General features: G+C 42.5%; 1 protein-coding gene across 1 annotated transcript in view; it reads left to right on the forward strand.

Moving 5' to 3' along the window:
• LOC106589056 (gamma-aminobutyric acid type B receptor subunit 1) overlaps positions 1 to 22,916 on the forward strand; it is a 145,136-nt gene that overhangs the window by 106,177 nt on the left and 16,043 nt on the right. Inside the window, exons 16-17 of the mRNA XM_082970245.1 lie at positions 14,882 to 15,010; positions 21,165 to 21,311. Coding sequence (XP_082826371.1) covers positions 14,882 to 15,010; positions 21,165 to 21,311 — 276 coding nt within the window. The remainder of the gene's footprint in view (positions 1 to 14,881; positions 15,011 to 21,164; positions 21,312 to 22,916) is intronic.

Raw genomic sequence — 22,916 nt, forward strand, 5'->3', positions numbered from 1 at the left:
ACTTTGGAGGGCAGCCTGCCTGCCTGCCCCTATGCCATCACTTTGGAGGGCAGCCTGCCTGCCTGCCCCTACACCATCACTTTGGAGGGCAGCCTGCCTGCCTGCCCCTACACCATCACTTTGGAGGGCAGCCTGCCTGCCTGCCCCTACACCATCACTTTGGAGGGCAGCCTGCCTGCCTGCCTGCCCCTACACCATCACTTTGGAGGGCAGCCTGCCTGCCTGCCCCTATGCCATCACTTTGGAGGGCAGCCTGCCTGCCTGCCCCTACACCATCACTTTGGAGGGCAGCCTGCCTACCTGCCCCTACACCATCACTTTGGAGGGCAGCCTGCCTGCCTGCCCCTACGACATCACTTTGGAGGGCAGCCTGCCTGCCTGCCCCTATGCCATCACTTTGGAGGGCAGCCTGCCTGCAGAGTGCTCGTTGCCAGCCGGGTAGCCCTGTTTTTCCTCACAAATATCATAATACATTTTCCAGAATATGTGACTTGCGCCATCATAATCAGTCACATTGGAGTTTTGTAACAAGGAGAATGTTAGTTTTCTAATGAGTCCACCGTGATCTATCTACTCTAAATAATAAATCATAAGCTCGTTGCCTGCCATTACATGCTGAGTGTCACCAAACCATGTTTCTGAGAAAAAACCCTGTCAAAGTTTGCAGTTACTTTTAACACATTTATTCAAATAATTAATAACAAATATTTACTAAATACAAAACACAATACATGAAATCCATTGATAGGTTCTTCTCACTCACTCACTCACTCACTCACTCACTCACTCACTCACTCACTCACTCACTCACTCACTCACTCACTCACTCACTCACTCACTCACTCACTCACTCACATGGAGTAGGGAAGAGTTTTGATAGTGCAGATAAGATAGTGGAAAGCCTGACGTGATGTGTTACAAATCTAATATCCACCGAACTGATAAGAAAGTAATTAATTCTACGTTTATAAGATTAATAACTATATTTTTATTTATACTCTGAATTTGGCAATAAGACATACAGATTATGATTGCAAAGACATTGTTTTGTTAAAACCAGATAAAACCCACAAACAGCGAAAACCAAAAATGATTATATTAATCCCATCCTGTTGAAGGCTGTGCGATGTTACAATGGCTTATCTTTAGGCATATAGCCAGTAGCCATCCACTGGGCACAGTGTCACGGCCGTCAAAGGGAGTAGACCAAGCTGCAGCGTGGTGAGTGTTCATCTTTGTATTTAATTATAAATCAGAACACTACAAACAAAAGAATAAACAATGACAACAATCGTAACGTCTTGTTGGCTTAACAAGCAGTACAAAAATGAAGATCCCACAACTAACAGGTGGGGAAAGGCTGCCTAAGTATGGTTCCTAATCAGAGACAACGATAGACAGCTGTCCACTGATTAGGAACCATACTCAGCTCAACACAAATAAATAGACTCCATAAAATGCCCACCCCACACCCTGACCTAACCACATAGAGAAACAAACCGTCTCTCTCAGGTCAGGGTGTGACACACAGACGTCAATTCAACGTCTATTCCATGTTGGTTCAATGTCATTTTCTATGTAGTTCCAGTGGGCACCCAAACCTATCTGAAATATAAAAATGATGAATCATCTCACCAGGTAGCCTATTGTTCTGGCTAAAAAGAGTCAGTAGTAGATCGCTAAACGTATTTTTATATGGATGATAAATGTTGGCCTAGTCTGTTTTAGCCTCGCTGGTCTTTATGTTTGAATCTCTGTCTGTCTGTCTGTCTGTCTGTCTGTCTGTCTGTCTGTCTGTCTGTCTGTCTGTCTGTCTGTCTGTCTGTCTGTCTGTCTGTCTGTCTAGTCAACCTGTCTGTCTAGTCAACCTGTCTGTCTGTCTGTCTAGTCAACCTGTCTGTCTGTCTGTCTGTCTGTCTGTCTGTCTGTCTGTCTGTCTGTCTGTCTGTCTAGTCAACCTGTCTGTCTGTCTAGTCAACCTGTCTGTCTGTCTAGTCAACCTGTCTGTCTGTCTGTCTGTCTGTCTGTCTGTCTGTCTGTCTGTCTGTCTGTCTGTCTAGTCAACCTGTCTGTCTGTCTAGTCAACCTGTCTGTCTGTCTGTCTAGTCAACCTGTCTGTCTGTCTGTCTGTCTGTCTGTCTAGTCAACCTGTCTGTCTGTCTGTCTGTCTGTCTGTCTGTCTGTCTGTCTGTCTGTCTGTCTGTCTGTCTGTCTGTCTGTCTAGTCAACCTGTCTGTCTGTCTAGTCAACCTGTCTGTCTGTCTGTCTAGTCAACCTGTCTGTCTGTCTGTCTGTCTGTCTGTCTGTCTGTCTGTCTGTCTGTCTGTCTGTCTAGTCAACCTGTCTGTCTGTCTGTCTGTCTGTCTGTCTGTCTGTCTGTCTGTCTGTCTGTCTGTCTGTCTGTCTGTCTGTCTAGTCAACCTGTCTGTCTGTCTAGTCAACCTGTATGTGTGAGACAGAGAGAGAAAGACATGGTATAGAGGAGATGGACCCACTGGTCTCCCTCCAGGTTACAGAGAGCTGGTTGTCCCATCCACCAAACTACCAGGTGTAAAACAGGGAAGGGAATCAGGGAGTATGCTAATTTGGTATAGAGCAGACCTACCTCACTCTATTAAATTAATCAAAACAGGAACGTTTTACATCTGGCTGGAAATTAATATGGAAATGATCTCAACAGAGAAAAATATTCTCCTGTGTGCTACCTATATCCCCACACTAGAATCCCCTTAATGAAGACAGCTTCTCCATCCTAGAGGGGAAGATCAACCATTTACAGGCCCAGGGACATAGTACTAGTCTGTGGTGACCTAAATACCAGAATAGGACAAAAACCTGACACCCTCAGCACACAGGGGGACAAACACCTACCTGGAGGTGACAGCATTCCCTCCCCCATATGCCCCCCTAGGCACAACAACGACAACATAACCAACAGAAACGGATCACAACTCCTGAAGCTTTGTTTGACGCTGGGCATGTACAGTTGATATCGGAAGTTTACATACACTTAGGTTGGAGTCATTAAAACTCGTTTTTCAACCACTCCACACATTTCTTGTTAACAAACTATAGTTTTGGCAAGTCAGTTAGGACATCTACTTTGTGCATGACACAAGTAATTTTCCAACAATTGTTTACAGACAGATTGTTTCACTTATAATTCACTTATAAATCACTTATAAATCACAATTCCAGTGGGTCAGAAGTTTACATACACTAAATTGACCGTGCCTTCAAACAGCTTGGAAAATTCCAGAAAATTATGTCATGGCTTTAGAAGCTTCTGATAGGCTAATTGACATCATTTAAGTCAATTGGAGGTGTACCTGTGGATGTATTTCAAGGCTACCTTCAAACTCAGTGCCTCTTTGCTTGACATCATGGGAAAATCAAAAGAAATCAGCCAAGACCTCAGAAAACAAATTGTAGATCTCAACAAGTCTGGTTCATCATTGGGAGCAATTTCCAAACACCTGAAGGTACCACGTTCATCTGTACAAACAATAGTAAGCAAGTATAAACACCATGGAACCACGCAGCCGTCATACCGCTCAGGAAGGAGACGCTTTTGACCCACTGGGAATGTGACGAAAGAAATAAAAGCTGAAATAAATAATTCTCTCTACTATTATTCTGACATTTCACATTCTGAAAATAAAGTGGTGATCCTAGCTGATCTAACACAGGGAATTTTTACTACGATTAAATGTCAGGAATTGTGAAAAACTGAGTTAAATGTATTTGGCCAAGGTGTATGTAAACTTCCAACTTCAACTATACATAGTCAATGGTAGGCTTCGAGGGTCTCCTATGGTAGGTACACCTATAGCTCAACTCTTGGCAGTAGTACTGTAGAGTACTTTATCACTGACCTCAACCCAGAGTCTACCAAAGCTTTCTAAATCAGCCTACTGACATCCCTATCAGATCACAGCAAAATCACAGTCTACTTCAACAGAGCAATACTCAATCATGAGGCATCAAAGCTAAAGGAGCTGAATAATATTAAGAAATGCTATAGATGGAAGGAAAATAGTGTGGAAACCTACCAAATAACAATTAGGAAACGACAAATTCGATCCCTTTAAGGCTACTTCCTGGACAAAACGTTCCACTGTAATAGTGAAGATGTAAATTTGGCAGTAGAAAACCTAAACAATATATTTGACCTCTCAGCTTCCCTATCAAATCAAAAAAATTCAAGCAGATAACCAAAGAAAATGAACAACTATGACAAATGTTGCCGGAGAGGATAGATGACGTTTTATGGGCTCTTAATGAACTGTGCTATTTTGTTTATTTTTTTTGCATTGTTTGTAACTTATTTTGTACATAATGTTGCTGCTACCGTCTCTTATGACCGAAAAGAGCTTCTGGACATCAGAACAGCGATTACTCACCTTGAATTGGACAAAGAATGTTTCTTTAACGAGTCGGACGAGGGGGATTTACTCCAGACACCCGAACAGGCGTTCGCAGGAGAAAGAGACAGAGGTTTCGCGGAAGGAGATCGGGGTGCCTTGTGAGGATCAGGCGACGAGTGGCTGATCTGCCTTTGTCATCGGTACTATTGGCCAACGTACAATCGCTGGATAATAAAAGGGACGAACTAAAAAACTATATATCTTACCAACGGGGTATTAAAAACTGTAATATCTTATGTTTTACTGAGTCTGAACGATGACATGATTAACATAGAGCTGGCGGGTTATACACTGTACCGGCAGGATAGAACAGCAGCCTCTGGTAAGACATGTGGTGGCGGTCTATGTATATCTGTAAACAACAGCTGGTGCACGTTATCTAAGGAAGTCTCAAGGTTGTGCTCGCCTGTAGTAGAGTATCTCATGATAAGCTGTAGAATACACTATCTACCTAGAGAGTTTTCCTCTATATTCTTCATAGCTGTCTATTTACCACCACAAACCGATGCTAGCACTAAGACCGCACTCAATGAACTACAAACAGGAAAACACTCTTCCAGCTTTAATGCAGAGAAACTTAAATCAGTTTTTACCTCATTTATACCAGCATGTTAAATGTGCAACCAGATGGGAAAAAAACTCTAGACAACCTTTACTCCTTTATTCCACACACAGAGACGTGTACAAAGCTCTCCCTCACCCTCCATTTGGTAAATCTGACCATCATTCTATCCTCCTGATTCCTGCTTACAAGCAAAAATTAAAGCAGGAAGCACCAGTGACTCGGGTCAATAAAAAAGTGGTCAGATGAAGCAGATGCTAAGCTAAAGGACTGTTTTGCTAGCACAGACTGGAATGTGTTCTGGGATTCTTCCGATGGCATTGAGGAGTACACCACATGAGTCACTGGCTTCACCAATAAGTGCATCGATGATGTTGTCCCCACAGTGACTGTACGTACATACTCCAACCAGAAGCCATGGATTACAGGCAACATCTGCATCGAGCTAAAGGCTAGAGCTGCCGCTTTCAAGGAGCGGGACTCTAACCCGGAAGCTTATAAGAAATCCTGCTATGCCCTCAGACGAACCATCAAACAGGCAAAGCGTCAATACAGGACTAAGATCAAATCGTACTACACCGGCTCCGACGCTCGTCAGATGTGGCAGGGCTTGCAAACTATTACAGACTACAAATGGAAGCACAGCCGAGAGCTGACCAGTGACACGAGCCTACCAGACAAGCTAAATTACTTCTATGCTCGCTTCGAGGCAAGTAACACTGAAACATTCATGAGAGCATCAGCTGTTCCCGACCACTGTGTGATCACGCTCTCCGCAGCCAATGTGAGTAAGACCTTTAAACAGGTCAACATTCACAAGGCCGCAGGGCCAGACGGATTACCAGGACGTGTACTGCGAGCATGCTCTGACCAACTGGCAAGTGTCTTCACTGACATTTTCAACCTCTCCCTGTCTGAGTCTGTAATACCAACATGTTTCAAGCAGACCATCATAGTCCCTGTGCCCAAGAACACTAAGGTAACCTGCCTAAATGACTACCGACCAGTAGCACTCACGTCTGTAGCCATGAAGTGCTTTGAAAGGCTGGTAATGGCCCACAACAACACCATTATCCCAGAAACCCTAGACCCTCTCCAATTTGCATACCGCTCCAACAGATCCACAGATACTGCAATCTCTATTGCACTCCACACTGCCCTTTCCCACCTGGACAAAAGGATCACGCTCAGCGTTCAACACCATAGTGCCGTCAAAGCTCATCACTAAGCTAAGGACCCTGGGACTAAACACCTCCCTCTGCAACTGGATCCTGGACTTCCTGACGGGCTGCCCCCAGGTGGTAAGGGTAGATAACAACACATCAATCACGCTGATTCTCAATACGGAGACCCCTCAGGGGTGTGTGCTCAGTCCCTTCCTGTACTCACTGTTCACTCATGACTGCACGGCAAGGCACGACTTCAACACCATCATTAAGTTTGCCGATGACACAATGACGAGACGGCCTATAGGGAGGAGGTCGCAGACCTGAACGTATGGTGCAAGAACAACAACCTCAACGTGATCAAGACAAAGGAGATGATTGTGGACTACAGGATAAGGAGGACCGAGCAACGCCTCCATTCTCATCGACTGGGCAGGTATTCTCCCCCTCAGGAGACTAAAAAGATTTGGATCCTCAAATCCTCAAAAAGTTCTACAGCTTTACCATCGAGAGCATCACTGCCTAGTATGGCAGGTATGCCTGGTAGGGTTACATCACTGCCTGGTATGGAAACTGCTCGGTCTCCGACCGCAAGGCACTACAGAGGGTAGTGCGTACGGCCCAGTACATCACTGGGGCCAAGCTTCCTGCCATCCAAGACCTCAGTACCAGGCGGTGTCAGACGAAGGCCCTAAAAATTGTCAGAGACTCCAGCCACCCTAATCATAGACTGTTCTCTCTGCTACCGCACAGCAAGCGTTATCGGAGCGCCAAGTCTAGGTCCAAGAGGCTACTAAACAGCTTCTACCCCCATGCATAGTCACTTTAATAACTCTACCTACATGTACATATTACCTCGACTAACCGCTACCCCCGCACGTTGACTCTGTACCGGTATCCCCTGTATATAGCCTCCACATTAACTCTGTACCGGTATCCCCTGTATATAGCCTCCACATTGACTCTGTACCGGTACCCCCTGTATATAGCCTCCACATTAACTCTGTACCGGTACCCCCTGTATATAGCCTCCACATTGACTTGTTACCAGTATCCCCTGTATATAGCCTCCACATTGACTCTGTACCGGTATCCTCTGTATATAGCCTCCACATTGACTCTGTACCGGTACCCCCTGTATATAGCCTCCACATTGACTCTGTACCAGTACCCCCTGTATATAGCCTCCACATTGACTCTGTACCGGTACCCCCTGTATATAGCCTCCACATTAACTCTGTACCGGTACCCCCTGTATATAGCCTCCACATTGACTTGTTACCAGTATCCCCTGTATATAGCCTCCACATTGACTCTGTACCGGTATCCCCTGTATATAGCCTCCACATTGACTCTGTACCGGTACCCCCTGTATATAGCCTCCACATTGACTTGTTACCAGTATCCCCTGTATATAGCCACCACATTGACTCTATACCGTAACACCCTGTATATAGCCTCCACATTGACTCTGTACCGGTACCCCCCTGTATATAGCCTCCACATTGACTCTGTACCGGTACCTCCTGTATATAGCCTCCACATTGACTTGTTACCAGTATCCCCTGTATATAGCCTCCACATTGACTCTGTACCGGTATCCCCTGTATATAGCCTCCACATTGACTCTGTACCGGTACCCCCTGTATATAGCCTCCACATTGACTTGTTACCAGTATCCCCTGTATATAGCCACCACATTGACTCTATACCGTTACACCCTGTATATAGCCTCCACATTGACTCTGTACCGGTACCCCCTGTATATAGCCTCCACATTGACTCTGTACCGGTACCCCCCTGTATATAGCCTCCACATTGACTCTGTACCGGTACCTCCTGTATATAGCCTCCACATTGACTCTGTACTGGTACCCCCTGTATATAGCCTCCACATTGACTCTGTACCGTAACACCCTGTATATAGCCTCCACATTGACTCTGTACCGTAACACCCTGTATATAGCCTCCACATTGACTCTGTACTGGTACCCCCCTGTATAAAGCCTCCACATTGACTCTGTACCGGTACCCCCTGTATATAGCCTCCACATTGACTCTGTACCGTAACACCCTGTATATAGCCTCCACATTGTTATTTTACTGCTGCTCTTTAATTGTTTTTTACTTTTATTTCTTATTTTCTTTAGGTATTTTTCTTAAAAATTTGTTGGTTAAGGGCTTGTAAGGAAGCGTTGTTGTATTCTGCGTGTGTGTGACAAATAAAATTTGATTTGATTTGAAATGGTTTGAAGAAGAATGGATAAACCTAAGAAAGATATTGACAAACCTATCCAACCAAAAACATAGAGACCCAGAAAATCTGAGTTTACGCCTTCACTATGGTGAATCACTAAAACAATACAGAAATACACTACAGAAAAAGAAGGAACAGCACTTCAGAAATCAGCTCAATGTATTTTATTAAGAATCCATAGACTCTAATCACTTCTGGGAAAATATGGAAAACACTAAACAAACAACAACATGAAGAGTTATCTATCCAAAATGGAGATGTATGGGTAAACCACTTCTCCAATCTTTTTTGGCTCTATAACAAAGAACAAACAGCAAAAACATATACATGATAAAATACACATTTTAGAATCAGCTATTAAAGACTTACATAACCCACTGGATTGTCCAATTATATTGAATGAACTACATGACAAAATACAAACATCTCCAACCCAAAAAGGCATGTGGGGTTGATGTTACCCTAAATGAAGTGATAAAATATACAGACCACACATTCCAATTTGCTATACTTAAACTCTTTAACATCATCCTCAGCTCTGCCATCTTCCCCAATATTTGGAACCAAGGACTGATCACCCCAATCCACAAAAGTAGAGACAAATTTCAGCCCTATAACTACCGTGGGCTATGCGTCAACAGCAACCTTGGGAATATCCTACGCATTATCATTACAGCAGACTTGTACATTTCCTCAGTGAAAACAATGTACTGAACAAATGTCAAATTGGCTTTTTACCAAATTACCATACGACAGACAAAGTATTTTCCCTGCACACCCTAATTGACAAACAAACAAACCAAAACAAAAGCAAAGTGTTTTTATGCTTTGTTGATTTCAAAAAAGCTTTTGACTCAGTTTGGTATGAGCGTCTGCTGTACAAATTGATGGAAAGCGATGTTGAGGGAAAAACATACGACATTATAAAATCCATGTACACAAACAACAAGTGTGTGGTTAAAATTGGCAAAAACCTTCTTTTTTTTTATTATGAGTTATGTTTGCTGTTCATTTTTCATTGTTTATTTCCCTTTTGTTTACCTATTTCACTTGCTTTGGAAATGTAAACATAGGTTTCCCATGCCAATAAAGCCCTTTGAATTGAGGAGAGAGAGAGAGAGAGAGAGAGCGAGGAGAGAGCAGAGAGAGAGAGAGACAGAGAGAGAGACAGAGAGACAGAGACAGAGAGAGAGAGAGAGACGGAGAGAGAGACGGGAGAGAGAGCGGAGAGGCGAGAGACGAGACGGGGAGAGGAGCAGAGAGAGACGGAGAGTGGAGGAGAGAGAGACGGAGAGAGAGAGACAGAGAGAGAGACAGAGAGAGAGACAGAGAGAGAGACAGAGCGTGAGCGAGAGAGAGTTTCTTTGGGCAGTGTCAGTAAGAGTGTTTGTCTGTTTGTCCACTTCCCTCACAGCTGGGCTGATCTGTATGTCAGTCTAATTTGCCTATCTCTCTCCTCGCTGTGTGTCAGTTCATTCTCAGTCTCCATTCGTTCTCTATCTCCCTCCCTCCCCTCCTTCGTTTAGTTCTCTGCCGATGCCTGGCTCTCTGACCTCCGTGGTCCTCTGCGTCTCTGCTCACCTCCAGCCCTACTGTACCTCTCACCCCTTATGAGGATCTGGCCAGTGGGGGCTTTCAGCATGGGGGCTGTCCTAAATGACTACACAGCCCCCGCTCCTTATAGGATCTACAGTATCTGCCATCTGAATGTGGTCCAGAAAACAGTGTGTGTGTGTGTTGTATGTGTGTGTGTGTGTGTTTTCACCATATGGGCTGTGTACATGGGGATCTACAGTATCTGCCATCTGAATGTGGTCCAGAAAACAGTGTGTGTGTGTGTTGTATGTGTGTGTGTGTGTTTTCACCATATGGGCTGTGTACATGGGGATCTACAGTATCTGCCATCTGAATGTGACCCAGAAAACAGGTGAGGCAGCAGAGAGGATGGGTAGTAAGTAGGGCCTCTTTCCTTCCTCATCAGGGGAATACATCCACTCGTCAGGCCTGTAGTGTGTGTGGAACTAGTGTAAATTGGCTAGCCAGTTAGCGGTGCGCGCTTGTAGCGTTTTAATCGCTCTGAGACTTTGAAGTAGTTGTTTCCCTTGCTCTGCCAGGGCCTCGGCTTCTCTGGAGCGATAGGTAACGATAATTCATGGGAGGCAGTTGACGATGCATTCAGACGGGTTCTGGTTCAAGCCCTGGTTGGGGCGAGGAGACTTCCATGTCTCTCCAGGATTCAACCTGGACCATCCTGGGTGAATCCATCTCAACATCAATCTGGACCATCCTGGATGAATCCATCTCAACATCAATCTGGACCATCCTGGGTGAATCCCTCTCAACATCAATCTGAACCATCCTGGGTGAATCCATCTCAACATCAATCTGGACCATCCTGGGTGAATCCATCTCAACATCAATCTGAACCATCCTGGGTGAATCCATCTCAACATCAATCTGGACCATCCTGGGTGAATCCATCTCAACATCAATCTGAACCATCCTGGATGAATCCATCTCAACATCAATCTGGACCATCCTGGGTGAATCCATCTCAACATCAATCTGGACCATCCTGGATGAATCCATCTCAACATCAATCTGGACCATCCTGGATGAATCCATCTCAACAGATATTCTCCTGTTCTAGTGATCTTCAAAGAACAAGTCATATTTATCTCTCTATTTCTGTAATTGGTTAGCCCTTTCTGTCCTGTGGTGTGGCTGACAACGAAATGAAAAATGAAATTCTCAAGAAATGCGTATAACATGTTTAAAGGGATAGTGCAGTCCAAAGCATGGTTTTCCTTTGTTTTGTGTATATCTCCACATTGAGGTTGAAATAATAATACTGTGAAAATGTGAAAGTTATGGTAATGTACTTTTAGTGTAAGAGCTCTTTGAAAAGCCCCCCTCTCTGCCAAAAACAGCTATTTTTTCAGGTTACACACCCTCCAATTAGGCTCCTCCAATTAGGCTCCTCCAATTAGGCCCCTCCAATTAGGCCCCTTTCTCAGAACACTCCCAGACAGTCCTAGCTAAATTTTAGCTTGAGAAATGTCAATTTTCTTAGAAGCTATTTTTGTTTCTTTTTTATGATTTTAATTGAGAACAATCACAGTACGGTGCTTTATTGTAACCCAGAAATTATTTTATATTGAGATAAAAACGCCTGCATTGGATTTTTTTAAATGTCATTCTCTGCATCCAAATTTCACAAATTGAGAATACGCCTGGTCAGTGTGGTCTTTCAATGTCTGGTATTGAGCCTGGAAATACAAAATAAACATCTCCACAGTCTCTTCTGCTGCGCAGCGGCTGTGACAAGGCATTTTAATCAAGAGTGTTGTTCCCACTATGGCAGATTTCCTGTTTCCCAATTTCCATCGTTGTATTTTAATTCATCTCTGAGGATTACCCACTATGCATTGAACCCAATTTAAACTCAAGCTGACTGAGAGAATTGCAAATTGGCTCTGGAGAGAGAACTTGCATGTGTTTATTTCTATGCACACTTTCCTGTTCTCCTCTCTTTCTTTTCCCTCTCTGTCTCTCTCTCGCTCTCTCTCTGTCTCTCTGTTGCTCTCTCTCTCTCTAACCCCTCTCTCTCTCTCTCTCTTCTATTTCTCTTCCATCTGTCTCGCTCGCTCTCTCTTTCTCCCTCCCTCCCTACTCTCTCTCTCTCTCTCTCTCTCTCTCTATCTGGGCTTGTGATGAATGGTGGCCCAGCGATACCCCCTTCTCTGTAAAACAAATGAGACTGATTCCACCACCACCGTCTGCTGAAGTTACAGGCACTCATGATAAGATGAATTAAAGATCAATCAAAGGGGAGCAATTAACCCATAAGGGTCTACGCTGGGGGGGGTTCTACTAAGCTATATGGAATTGTTTTTAGACGGTCATACCAATGATCATTTAGCTGTTTGGATATGACTTTTAAGAAGTATCAAGATATCTAAGAACTTTTGTTTGATGAACAATATTATTTGGCCTTACTGAATCCATTTCAACATCAACCTGGACCATCCTGGATGAATCCATCTCAACATCAATCTGGACCATCCTGGATGAATCCCTCAACATCAATCTGAACCATCCTGGACGAATCCATCTCAACATCAATCTGGACCATTTGTTTGATTAAACATTTTATTTAGCCTTACTGCTATTATCTCATACAAGTGCATTGAATAACAGATTTCCTAGATGGAACAACAGATTGTACCCCCCCCAAAAAAAATCTAAATGAAGTTTGTTCTGAAGTGTCTGTCCTATATAAGAAAGATCAGGATACATTTTAGTAAAGTGTTTTTTTTTACATGTATTTAACCCCATATTTTTGTCTCTATATTCAATATACTTCCATACAATTTTTCGACGTGTACCTTCAGACGAGTCCTGTGAGCAAAATAACCAACATGTACGTGTTCATGAGTCTCACCTTTCCACAGAGAGGTCATATTAGTGTGCCCAAACTGGTTGGACGCTACAGACAGAAGTTGGTAAGATCGGATGTACCGACGAGTCCCAAGATGCTTGTTGGGGTTGTAGAGAAAAACAGAGACCACCATCGTTCAAAACGTTCGGACGTTACAGACGATTTTGTGAGAAGACCGATATTCGGGATGTCTCATGCTCTGACAAACACTGCTCTAGCTCTGTCACCTTTCACCGCAGATGCGGAAGTGCGACATCAGCAGATACGGTGGTTTGTGACCAATCCTATCTTAAATTGACGGGCGAATACATGCGAATATATTGATAAAAGTCACCTTGTCCTTGAGAGATTTACACGGTTATCAAAACGTCACGCCAGGGTAAGCCTACACGAAACATAGCCCTTATTTTAAGTGTTTCTAAAATCCCCTATTGAGAGCTAGGTTTTATGGGTATTATGACTCATACTGTGGTACTCTATAGGGTGCCATTTGAGACGCACCTTCTAGCTGTGGATTGAATATGTACACTGAGATAATCGTCCTTTTCTTCTGTGACCTGTCCGCTGTGATTAATGACACGACAGAGAAAAATATCGCCTCAGTTTTGATTTCGGGGTCCGTTTTTCCATTTGCCAGCCTGGTTAAAAACCTCTTAAGGATCGGCCCCTTTTTTTCCATTTTCGCCTAAAATGACATACCCAAATCTAACTGCCTATAGCTCAGGCCCTGAAGCAAGGACATGCATTTTCTTGGTACCATTTGAAAGGAAATACTGACCTTTGTGGAAATGTGAAAGGAATGTAGGAGAATATAACACATTAGATCTGGTAAAAGATAATACAAAGAAAAAACCAACTGTCTTTTTTATTTTTTATACCATCATCTTTGAAATGCAAGAGAAAGGCAATAATGTATTATTCCAGCCTAGGTGCAATTTAGATTTTGGCCACTATATGGCAGCAGTGTACGTGCAAAGTTTTATTCTGATCCAATGAACCATTGCATTTCTGTTCAAAATGTTGTATCAAGACTGCCCAAATGTGCCTAATTTGTTTATTAATAACTTTTCATGTTCAAAACTGTGCACTCTCCTCAAACAATAGCATGGTATTCTTTCACTGTAATAGCTACTGTAACTGTTGTAACTGTAATAGCTACTGTAACTGCACTGTTGGACAGTGCAGTTAGATTAACACGAATTTAAGCTTTCTGCCAATATCAGATATGTCTATGTCCTGGGAAATGTTCTTGTTACTTACAACCTCATGTTAATTGCATTAGCCTACGTTAGTTCATCCGTCCCGCAGGGGGGACCCACCAATTTATACATTTTTGCAGGTTGAGAAGAGATGACAGATTGTCAATACGTATGGATTTCTAACCTCCCTCTCTGTCCTCTCTCTCATTTTTCACCACCCTCTCTCTCTCTCCCACCCACTATTAAACATCTCTCTCTCTCTCTCCCACTATTAAACATCTCTCTCTCTCTCTCTCTCTCTGTCTCTCCCACTATTCCACATCTCTCTCTCTCTCTCCCACTATTCCACATATCTCTCTCTCCCACTATTCCACATCTCTCTCTCTCCCACTATTCCACATATCTCTCTCTCCCACTATTTCACATCTCTCTCTCTCCCACTATTCCACATATCTCTCTCTCCCACTATTCCACATCTCTCTCTCTCCCACTATTTCACATCTCTCTCTCTCCCACTATTTCACATCTCTCTCTCTCCCACTATTCCACATCTCTCTCTCCCACTATTCCACATCTCTCTCTCTCCCACTATTCCACATCTCTTTCTCTCTCTCTCTCCCTCTATTCCACATCTCTCTCTCTCTCTCTCTCTCTCTCTCTCTCTCTCTCTCTATTTGTCTCTCTCCTCTTCCTCTGCCTCCTCTCTCTTTCTCTATATTTGTCTCTCTCCTCCTACCCCCTATGTCTCACCCCTCTATCTCTCCCCTACCCCACCTCCTCCTCCTCCTCCTCCTTCGCCAACCCCCCTCTCTCCCCCTCCTCCCTACAGGTGTTGTGTATGATCACGGCTCCCGTCACCATGATCTTGTCGTCGCAGCAGGACGCCTCGTTTGCCTTCGCCTCCCTGGCCATCGTCTTCTCCGTCTACATCACCCTGGTGGTGCTCTTCGTACCCAAGGTAGAATAACTGGCTGCCTCTGTGTTACCATAGCAGCTTCAGTCAGTAACTACAGTATGTCTGTGTTACCATAGCAGCTTCAGTCAGTAACTACAGTATGTCTCTGTTACCATAGCAGCTTCAGTCAGTAACTACAGTATGTCTGTGTTACCATAGCAGCTTCAGTCAGTAACTACAGTATGTCTGTGTTACCATAGCAGCTTCAGTCAGTAACTACAGTATGTCTGTGTGTTACCATAGCAGCTTCAGTCAGTAACTACAGTATGTCTGTTACCATAGCAGCTTCAGTCAGTAACTACAGTATGTCTGTGTGTTACCATAGCAGCTTCAGTCAGTAACTACAGTATGTCTCTGTGTTACCATAGCAGCTTCAGTCAGTAACTACAGTATGTCTGTGTGTTACCATAGCAGCTTCAGTCAGTAACTACAGTATGTCTGTTACCATAGCAGCTTCAGTCAGTAACTACAGTATGTCTGTGTGTTACCATAGCAGCTTCAGTCAGTAACTACAGTATGTCTGTGTGTTACCATAGCAGCTTCAGTCAGTAACTACAGTATGTCTGTTACCATAGCAGCTTCAGTCAGTAACTACTGTATGTCTGTGTGTTACCATAGCAGCTTCAGTCAGTAACTACAGTATGTCTGTGTGTTACCATAGCAGCTTCAGTCAGTAACTACAGTATGTCTGTGTTACCATAGCAGCTTCAGTCAGTAACTACAGTATGTCTGTGTTACCATAGCAGCTTCAGTCAGTAACTACAGTATGTCTGTGTTACCATAGCAGCTTCAGTCAGTAACTACAGTGTGTCTGTGTGTTACCATAGCAGCTTCACTCAGTAACTACAGTATGTCTGTTACCATAGCAGCTTCAGTCAGTAACTACTGTATGTCTGTGTGTTACCATAGCAGCTTCAGTCAGTAACTACAGTATGTCTGTGTGTTACCATAGCAGCTTCAGTCAGTAACTACAGTATGTCTGTGTGTTAACATAGCAGCTTCAGTCAGTAACTACAGTATGTCTGTTACCATAGCAGCTTCAGTCAGTAACTACAGTATGTCTGTGTGTTACCATAGCAGCTTCAGTCAGTAACTACAGTATGTCAGTGTTACCATAGCAGCTTCAGTCAGTAACAACAGTATGTCTGTGTGTTACCATAGCAGCTTCAGTCAGTAACTACAGTATGTCTGTGTTACCATAGCAGCTTCAGTCAGTAACTACTGTATGTCTGTGTGTTACCATAGCAGCTTCAGTCAGTAACTACAGTATGTCTGTGTTACCATAGCAGCTTCAGTCAGTAACTACAGTATGTCTCTGTTACCATAGCAGCTTCAGTCAGTAACTACAGTATGTCTGTGTTACCATAGCAGCTTCAGTCAGTAACTACAGTATGTCTGTGTTACCATAGCAGCTTCAGTCAGTAACTACTGTATGTCTGTGTGTTACCATAGCAGCTTCAGTCAGTAACTACAGTATGTCTGTGTTACCATAGCAGCTTCAGTCAGTAACTACAGTATGTCTGTGTTACCATAGCAGCTTCAGTCAGTAACTACAGTATGTCTCTGTGTTACCATAGCAGCTTCAGTCAGTAACTACTGTATGTCTGTGTGTTACCATAGCAGCTTCAGTCAGTAACTACAGTATGTCTGTGTTACCATAGCAGCTTCAGTCAGTAACTACAGTATGTCTGTGTTACCATAGCAGCTTCAGTCAGTAACTACAGTATGTCTCTGTGTTACCATAGCAGCTTCAGTCAGTAACTACAGTATGTCTGTGTTACCATAGCAGCTTCAGTCAGTAACTACAGTATGTCTCTGTTACCATAGCAGCTTCAGTCAGTAACTACAGTATGTCTGTGTTACCATAGCAGCTTCAGTCAGTAACTACAGTTTGTCTCAGTGTTACCATAGCAGCTTCAGTCAGTAACTACTGTATGTCTGTGTGTTACCATAGCAGCTTCAGTCAGTAACTACAGTATGTCTGTGTTACCATAGCAGCTTCAGTCAGTAACTACAGTATGTCTGTGTTACCATAGCAGCTTCAGTCAGTAACTACAGTATGTCTGTGTTACCATAGCAGCTTCAGTCAGTAACTACAGTATGTCTCTGTTACCATAGCAGCTTCAGTCAGTAACTACAGTATGTCTGTGTTACCATAGCAGCTTCAGTCAGTAACTACAGTATGTCTGTGTTACCATAGCAGCTTCAGTCAGTAACTACAGTATGTCTGTGTGTTACCATAGCAGCTTCAGTCAGTAACTACAGTATGTCTGTTACCATAGCAGCTTCAGTCAGTAACTACAGTATGTCTGTGTGTTACCATAGCAGCTTCAGTCAGTAACTACAGTATGTCTCTGTGTTACCATAGCAGCTTCAGTTAGTAACTACAGTATGTCTGTGTGTTACCATAGCAGCTTCAGTCAGTAACTACAGTATGTCTGTTACCATAGCAGCTTCAGTCAGTAACTACAGTATGTCTGTGTGTTACCATAGCAGCTTCAGTCAGTAACTACAGTATGTCTGTGTGTTACCATAGCAGCATCAGTCAGTAACTACAGTATGTCTGTTACCATAGCAGCTTCAGTCAGTAACTACTGTATGTCTGTGTGTTACCATAGCAGCTTCAGTCAGTAACTACAGTATGTCTGTGTGTTACCATAGCAGCTTCAGTCAGTAACTACAGTATGTCTGTGTTACCATAGCAGCTTCAGTCAGTAACTACAGTATGTCTGTGTTACCATAGCAGCTTCAGTCAGTAACTACAGTATGTCTGTGTTACCATAGCAGCTTCAGTCAGTAACTACAGTATGTCTGTGTGTTACCATAGCAGCTTCAGTCAGTAACTACAGTATGTCTGTTACCATAGCAGCTTCAGTCAGTAACTACTGTATGTCTGTGTGTTACCATAGCAGCTTCAGTCAGTAACTACAGTATGTCTGTGTGTTACCATAGCAGCTTCAGTCAGTAACTACAGTATGTCTGTGTGTTAACATAGCAGCTTCAGTCAGTAACTACAGTATGTCTGTTACCATAGCAGCTTCAGTCAGTAACTACAGTATGTCTGTGTGTTACCATAGCAGCTTCAGTCAGTAACTACAGTATGTCAGTGTTACCATAGCAGCTTCAGTCAGTAACAACAGTATGTCTGTGTGTTACCATAGCAGCTTCAGTCAGTAACTACAGTATGTCTGTGTTACCATAGCATCTTCAGTCAGTAACTACTGTATGTCTGTGTGTTACCATAGCAGCTTCAGTCAGTAACTACAGTATGTCTGTGTTACCATAGCAGCTTCAGTCAGTAACTACAGTATGTCTCTGTTACCATAGCAGCTTCAGTCAGTAACTACAGTATGTCTGTGTTACCATAGCAGCTTCAGTCAGTAACTACAGTATGTCTCTGTTACCATAGCAGCTTCAGTCAGTAACTACAGTATGTCTGTGTTACCATAGCAGCTTCAGTCAGTAACTACTGTATGTCTGTGTGTTACCATAGCAGCTTCAGTCAGTAACTACAGTATGTCTGTGTTACCATAGCAGCTTCAGTCAGTAACTACAGTATGTCTGTGTTACCATAGCAGCTTCAGTCAGTAACTACAGTATGTCTCTGTGTTACCATAGCAGCTTCAGTCAGTAACTACTGTATGTCTGTGTGTTACCATAGCAGCTTCAGTCAGTAACTACAGTATGTCTGTGTTACCATAGCAGCTTCAGTCAGTAACTACAGTATGTCTGTGTTACCATAGCAGCTTCAGTCAGTAACTACAGTATGTCTCTGTGTTACCATAGCAGCTTCAGTCAGTAACTACAGTATGTCTGTGTTACCATAGCAGCTTCAGTCAGTAACTACAGTATGTCTCTGTTACCATAGCAGCTTCAGTCAGTAACTACAGTATGTCTGTGTTACCATAGCAGCTTCAGTCAGTAACTACAGTTTGTCTCAGTGTTACCATAGCAGCTTCAGTCAGTAACTACTGTATGTCTGTGTGTTACCATAGCAGCTTCAGTCAGTAACTACAGTATGTCTGTGTTACCATAGCAGCTTCAGTCAGTAACTACAGTATGTCTGTGTTACCATAGCAGCTTCAGTCAGTAACTACAGTATGTCTCTGTTACCATAGCAGCTTCAGTCAGTAACCACAGTATGTCTGTGTTACCATAGCAGCTTCAGTCAGTAACTACTGTATGTCTGTGTGTTACCATAGCAGCTTCAGTCAGTAACTACACTATGTCTGTGTTACCATAGCAGCTTCAGTCAGTAACTACAGTATGTCTGTGTTACCATAGCAGCTTCAGTCAGTAACTACAGTATGTCTCTGTTACCATAGCAGCTTCAGTCAGTAATTACAGTATGTCTCTGTTACCATAGCAGCTTCAGTCAGTAACTACAGTATGTCTGTGTTACCATAGCAGCTTCAGTCAGTAACTACAGTTTGTCTCAGTGTTACCATAGCAGCTTCAGTCAGTAACTACTGTATGTCTGTGTGTTACCATAGCAGCTTCAGTCAGTAACTACAGTATGTCTGTGTTACCATAGCAGCTTCAGTCAGTAACTACAGTATGTCTGTGTTACCATAGCAGCTTCAGTCAGTAACTACTGTATGTCTCTGTTACCATAGCAGCTTCAGTCAGTAACTACAGTATGTCTCTGTTACCATAGCAGCTTCAGTCAGTAACTACAGTATGTCTGTGTTACCATAGCAGCTTCAGTCAGTAACAACAGTATGTCTGTGTTACCATAGCAGCTTCAGTCAATAACTACTGTATGTCTGTGTGTTACCATAGCAGCTTCTTCAGTAACTACAGGTTGTCTCAGTGTTACCATAGCAGCTTCACTCAGTAACTACAGGTTGTCTCAGTGTTACCATAGCAGCTTCAGTCAGTAACTACAGTATGTCTGTTACAGTACCGGTGTTAACGTTTTAGGGATGATATTCTATAGTAGAAAATTCAAAGTGCTGGTATTCTGTACCAGTGAGCACCAGGTCAATTGATTGTATGTTTCTGTGGTACCATAGATGTTTCAGTACAGATTGTTTATCTCTATGGTGATACTATAGATGTTTCAGTACAGATTGTTTATCTCTATGGTGATACTGTAGATGTTTCAGTACAGATTGTTTATCTCTATGGTGATAATGTAGATGTTTCAGTACAGATTGTTTATCTCTATGGTGATACTGTAGATGTTTCAGTACAGATTGTTTATCTCTATGGTGATACTCTATAGATGTTTCAGTACAGATTGTTTATCTCTATGGTGATACTGTAGATGTTTCAGTACAGATTGTTTATCTCTATGGTGATACTCTATAGATGTTTCAGTACAGATTGTTTATCTCTATGGTGATACTGTAGATGTTTCAGTACAGATTGTTTATCTCTATGGTGGTACTGTAGATGTTTCAGTACAGATTGTTTATCTCTATGGTGATACTATAGATCTTTCAGTACAGATTGTTTATCTCTATGGTGATACTGTAGATGTTTCAGTACAGATTGTTTATCTCTATGGTGATACTGTAGATGTTTCATTACAGATTGTTTATCTCTATGGTGGTACTGTAGATGTTTCAGTACAGATTGTTTATCTCTATGGTGATACTGTAGATCTTTCAGTACAGATTGTTTATCTCTATGGTGATACTGTAGATGTTTCAGTACAGATTGTTTATCTCTATGGTGATACTGTAGATATTTCAGTACAGATTGTTTATATCTATGGTGGTACTGTAGATGTTTCAGTACAGATTGTTTATCTCTATGGTGATACTGTAGATGTTTCAGTACAGATTGTTTATCTCTATGGTGATACTGTAGATGTTTCAGTACAGATTGTTTATCTCTATGGTGATACTATAGATGTTTCAGTACAGATTGTTTATCTCTATGGTGATACTGTAGATGTTTCAGTACAGATTGTTTATCTCTATGGTGATACTGTAGATGTTTCAGTACAGATTGTTTATCTCTATGGTGGTACTGTAGATGTTTCAGTACAGATTGTTTATCTCTATGGTGATACTCTATAGATGTTTCAGTACAGATTGTTTATCTCTATGGTGATAATGTAGATGTTTCAGTACAGATTGTTTATCTCTATGGTGATACTCTATAGATGTTTCAGTACAGATTGTTTATCTCTATGGTGGTACTGTAGATGCGTCGGCTGATCACCCGAGGGGAGTGGCAGTCAGACACCCAGGAGACCATGAAGACACAGGGCTCATCCACCAACAACAACGATGAGGAGAAGTCCAGACAGCTGGAGAGAGAGAACAAGGAACTACAGAAGATCATTCAGGAGGTACAGGTTCTGTTCTGTTATGCAGTGGGTATAGCATCTGTTCCTAATGCAGTGATATTATGCAGTGGGTATAGCATCTGTTCCTAATGCAGTGATATTATGCAGTGGGTATAGCATCTGTTCCTAATGCAGTGATATTATGCAGTAGGTATAGCATCTGTTCCTAATGCAGTGATATTATGCAGTAGGTATAGCATCTGTTCCTAATGCAGTGATATTATGCAGTGGGTATAGCATCTGTTCCTAATGAAGTTATGTTATGCAGTAGGTATAGCATCTGTTCCTAATGCAGTGATATCATGCAGTAGGTATAGCATCTGTTCCTAATGCAGTGATATTATGCAGTAGGTATAGCATCTGTTCCTAATGCAGTGATATCATGCAGTAGGTATAGCATCTGTTCCAAGTGCAGTTATGTTATGCAGTAGGTATAGCATCTGTTCCTAATGCAGTTATGTTATGCAGTAGGTATAGCATCTGTTCCTAATGCAGTGATATCATGCAGTAGGTATAGCATCTGTTCCTAATGCAGTGATATTATGCAGTAGGTATAGCATCTGTTCCTAATGCAGTGATATTATGCAGTAGGTATAGCATCTGTTCCTAATGCAGTGATATCATGCAGTAGGTGTAGCATCTGTTCCTTATGCAGTGATATTATGCAGTAGGTATAGCATCTGTTCCTAATGCAGCGATATTATGCAGTAGGTATAGCATCTGTTCCTAATGCAGCGATATTATGCAGTAGGTATAGCATCTGTTCCTAATGCAGTGATATCATGCAGTAGGTATAGCATCTGTTCCTAGTGCAGTTATGTTATGCAGTAGGTATAGCATCTGTTCTTAATGCAGTGATATTATGCAGTAGGCATAGCATCTGTTCCTAATGCAGTTATATTATGCAGTAGGTATAGCATCTGTTCCTAATGCAGTAATATTATGCAGTAGGTATAGCATCTGTTCCTAATGCAGTGATGTTATGCAGTAGGTATAGCATCTGTTCCTAATGCAGTTATGTTATGCAGTAGGTATAGCATCTGTTCTTAATGCAGTGATATTATGCAGTAGGCATAGCATCTGTTCCTAATGCAGTTATGTTATGCAGTAGGTATAGCATCTGTTCTTAATGCAGTGATGTTATGCAGTAATGTGGCTAAGATGCACTATAGGCACATCTCTCTCCACTGACTCCCGCCAATTCCTGCACACTTATTCATTCTTTCTGTCAATTGTTTTACAATGTTGATCAATTCCCAGTTTTTTTATTTTTTATTTCCCCTTTATTTAACCAGGTAGGCTAGTTGAGAACAGGTTCTCATTTGCACCTGCGTCCTGGCCAAGATAAAGCATAGCAATTCGACACATACAACAACACAGAGTTACACATGGAATAAACAAAACATACAGTCAATAATACAGTAGAACAAAAGAAAACAAAAACTCTATATACAGTGAGTGCAAATGAGGTAAGATAAGGGAGATGAGGCAATAAATAGGCCATGGTGGCAAAGTAATTACAATATAGCAATTAAACACTAGAGTGGTAGATGTGCAGTAAATATATACCTTGCGCTCTGTAATGTTTGCTTATGGGAACTTAATTTA

Source organism: Salmo salar, chromosome 27, assembly GCF_965601325.2.
Source record: "Salmo salar chromosome 27, fSalSal1, whole genome shotgun sequence".
Lineage (NCBI taxonomy): Eukaryota > Metazoa > Chordata > Actinopteri > Salmoniformes > Salmonidae > Salmo > Salmo salar.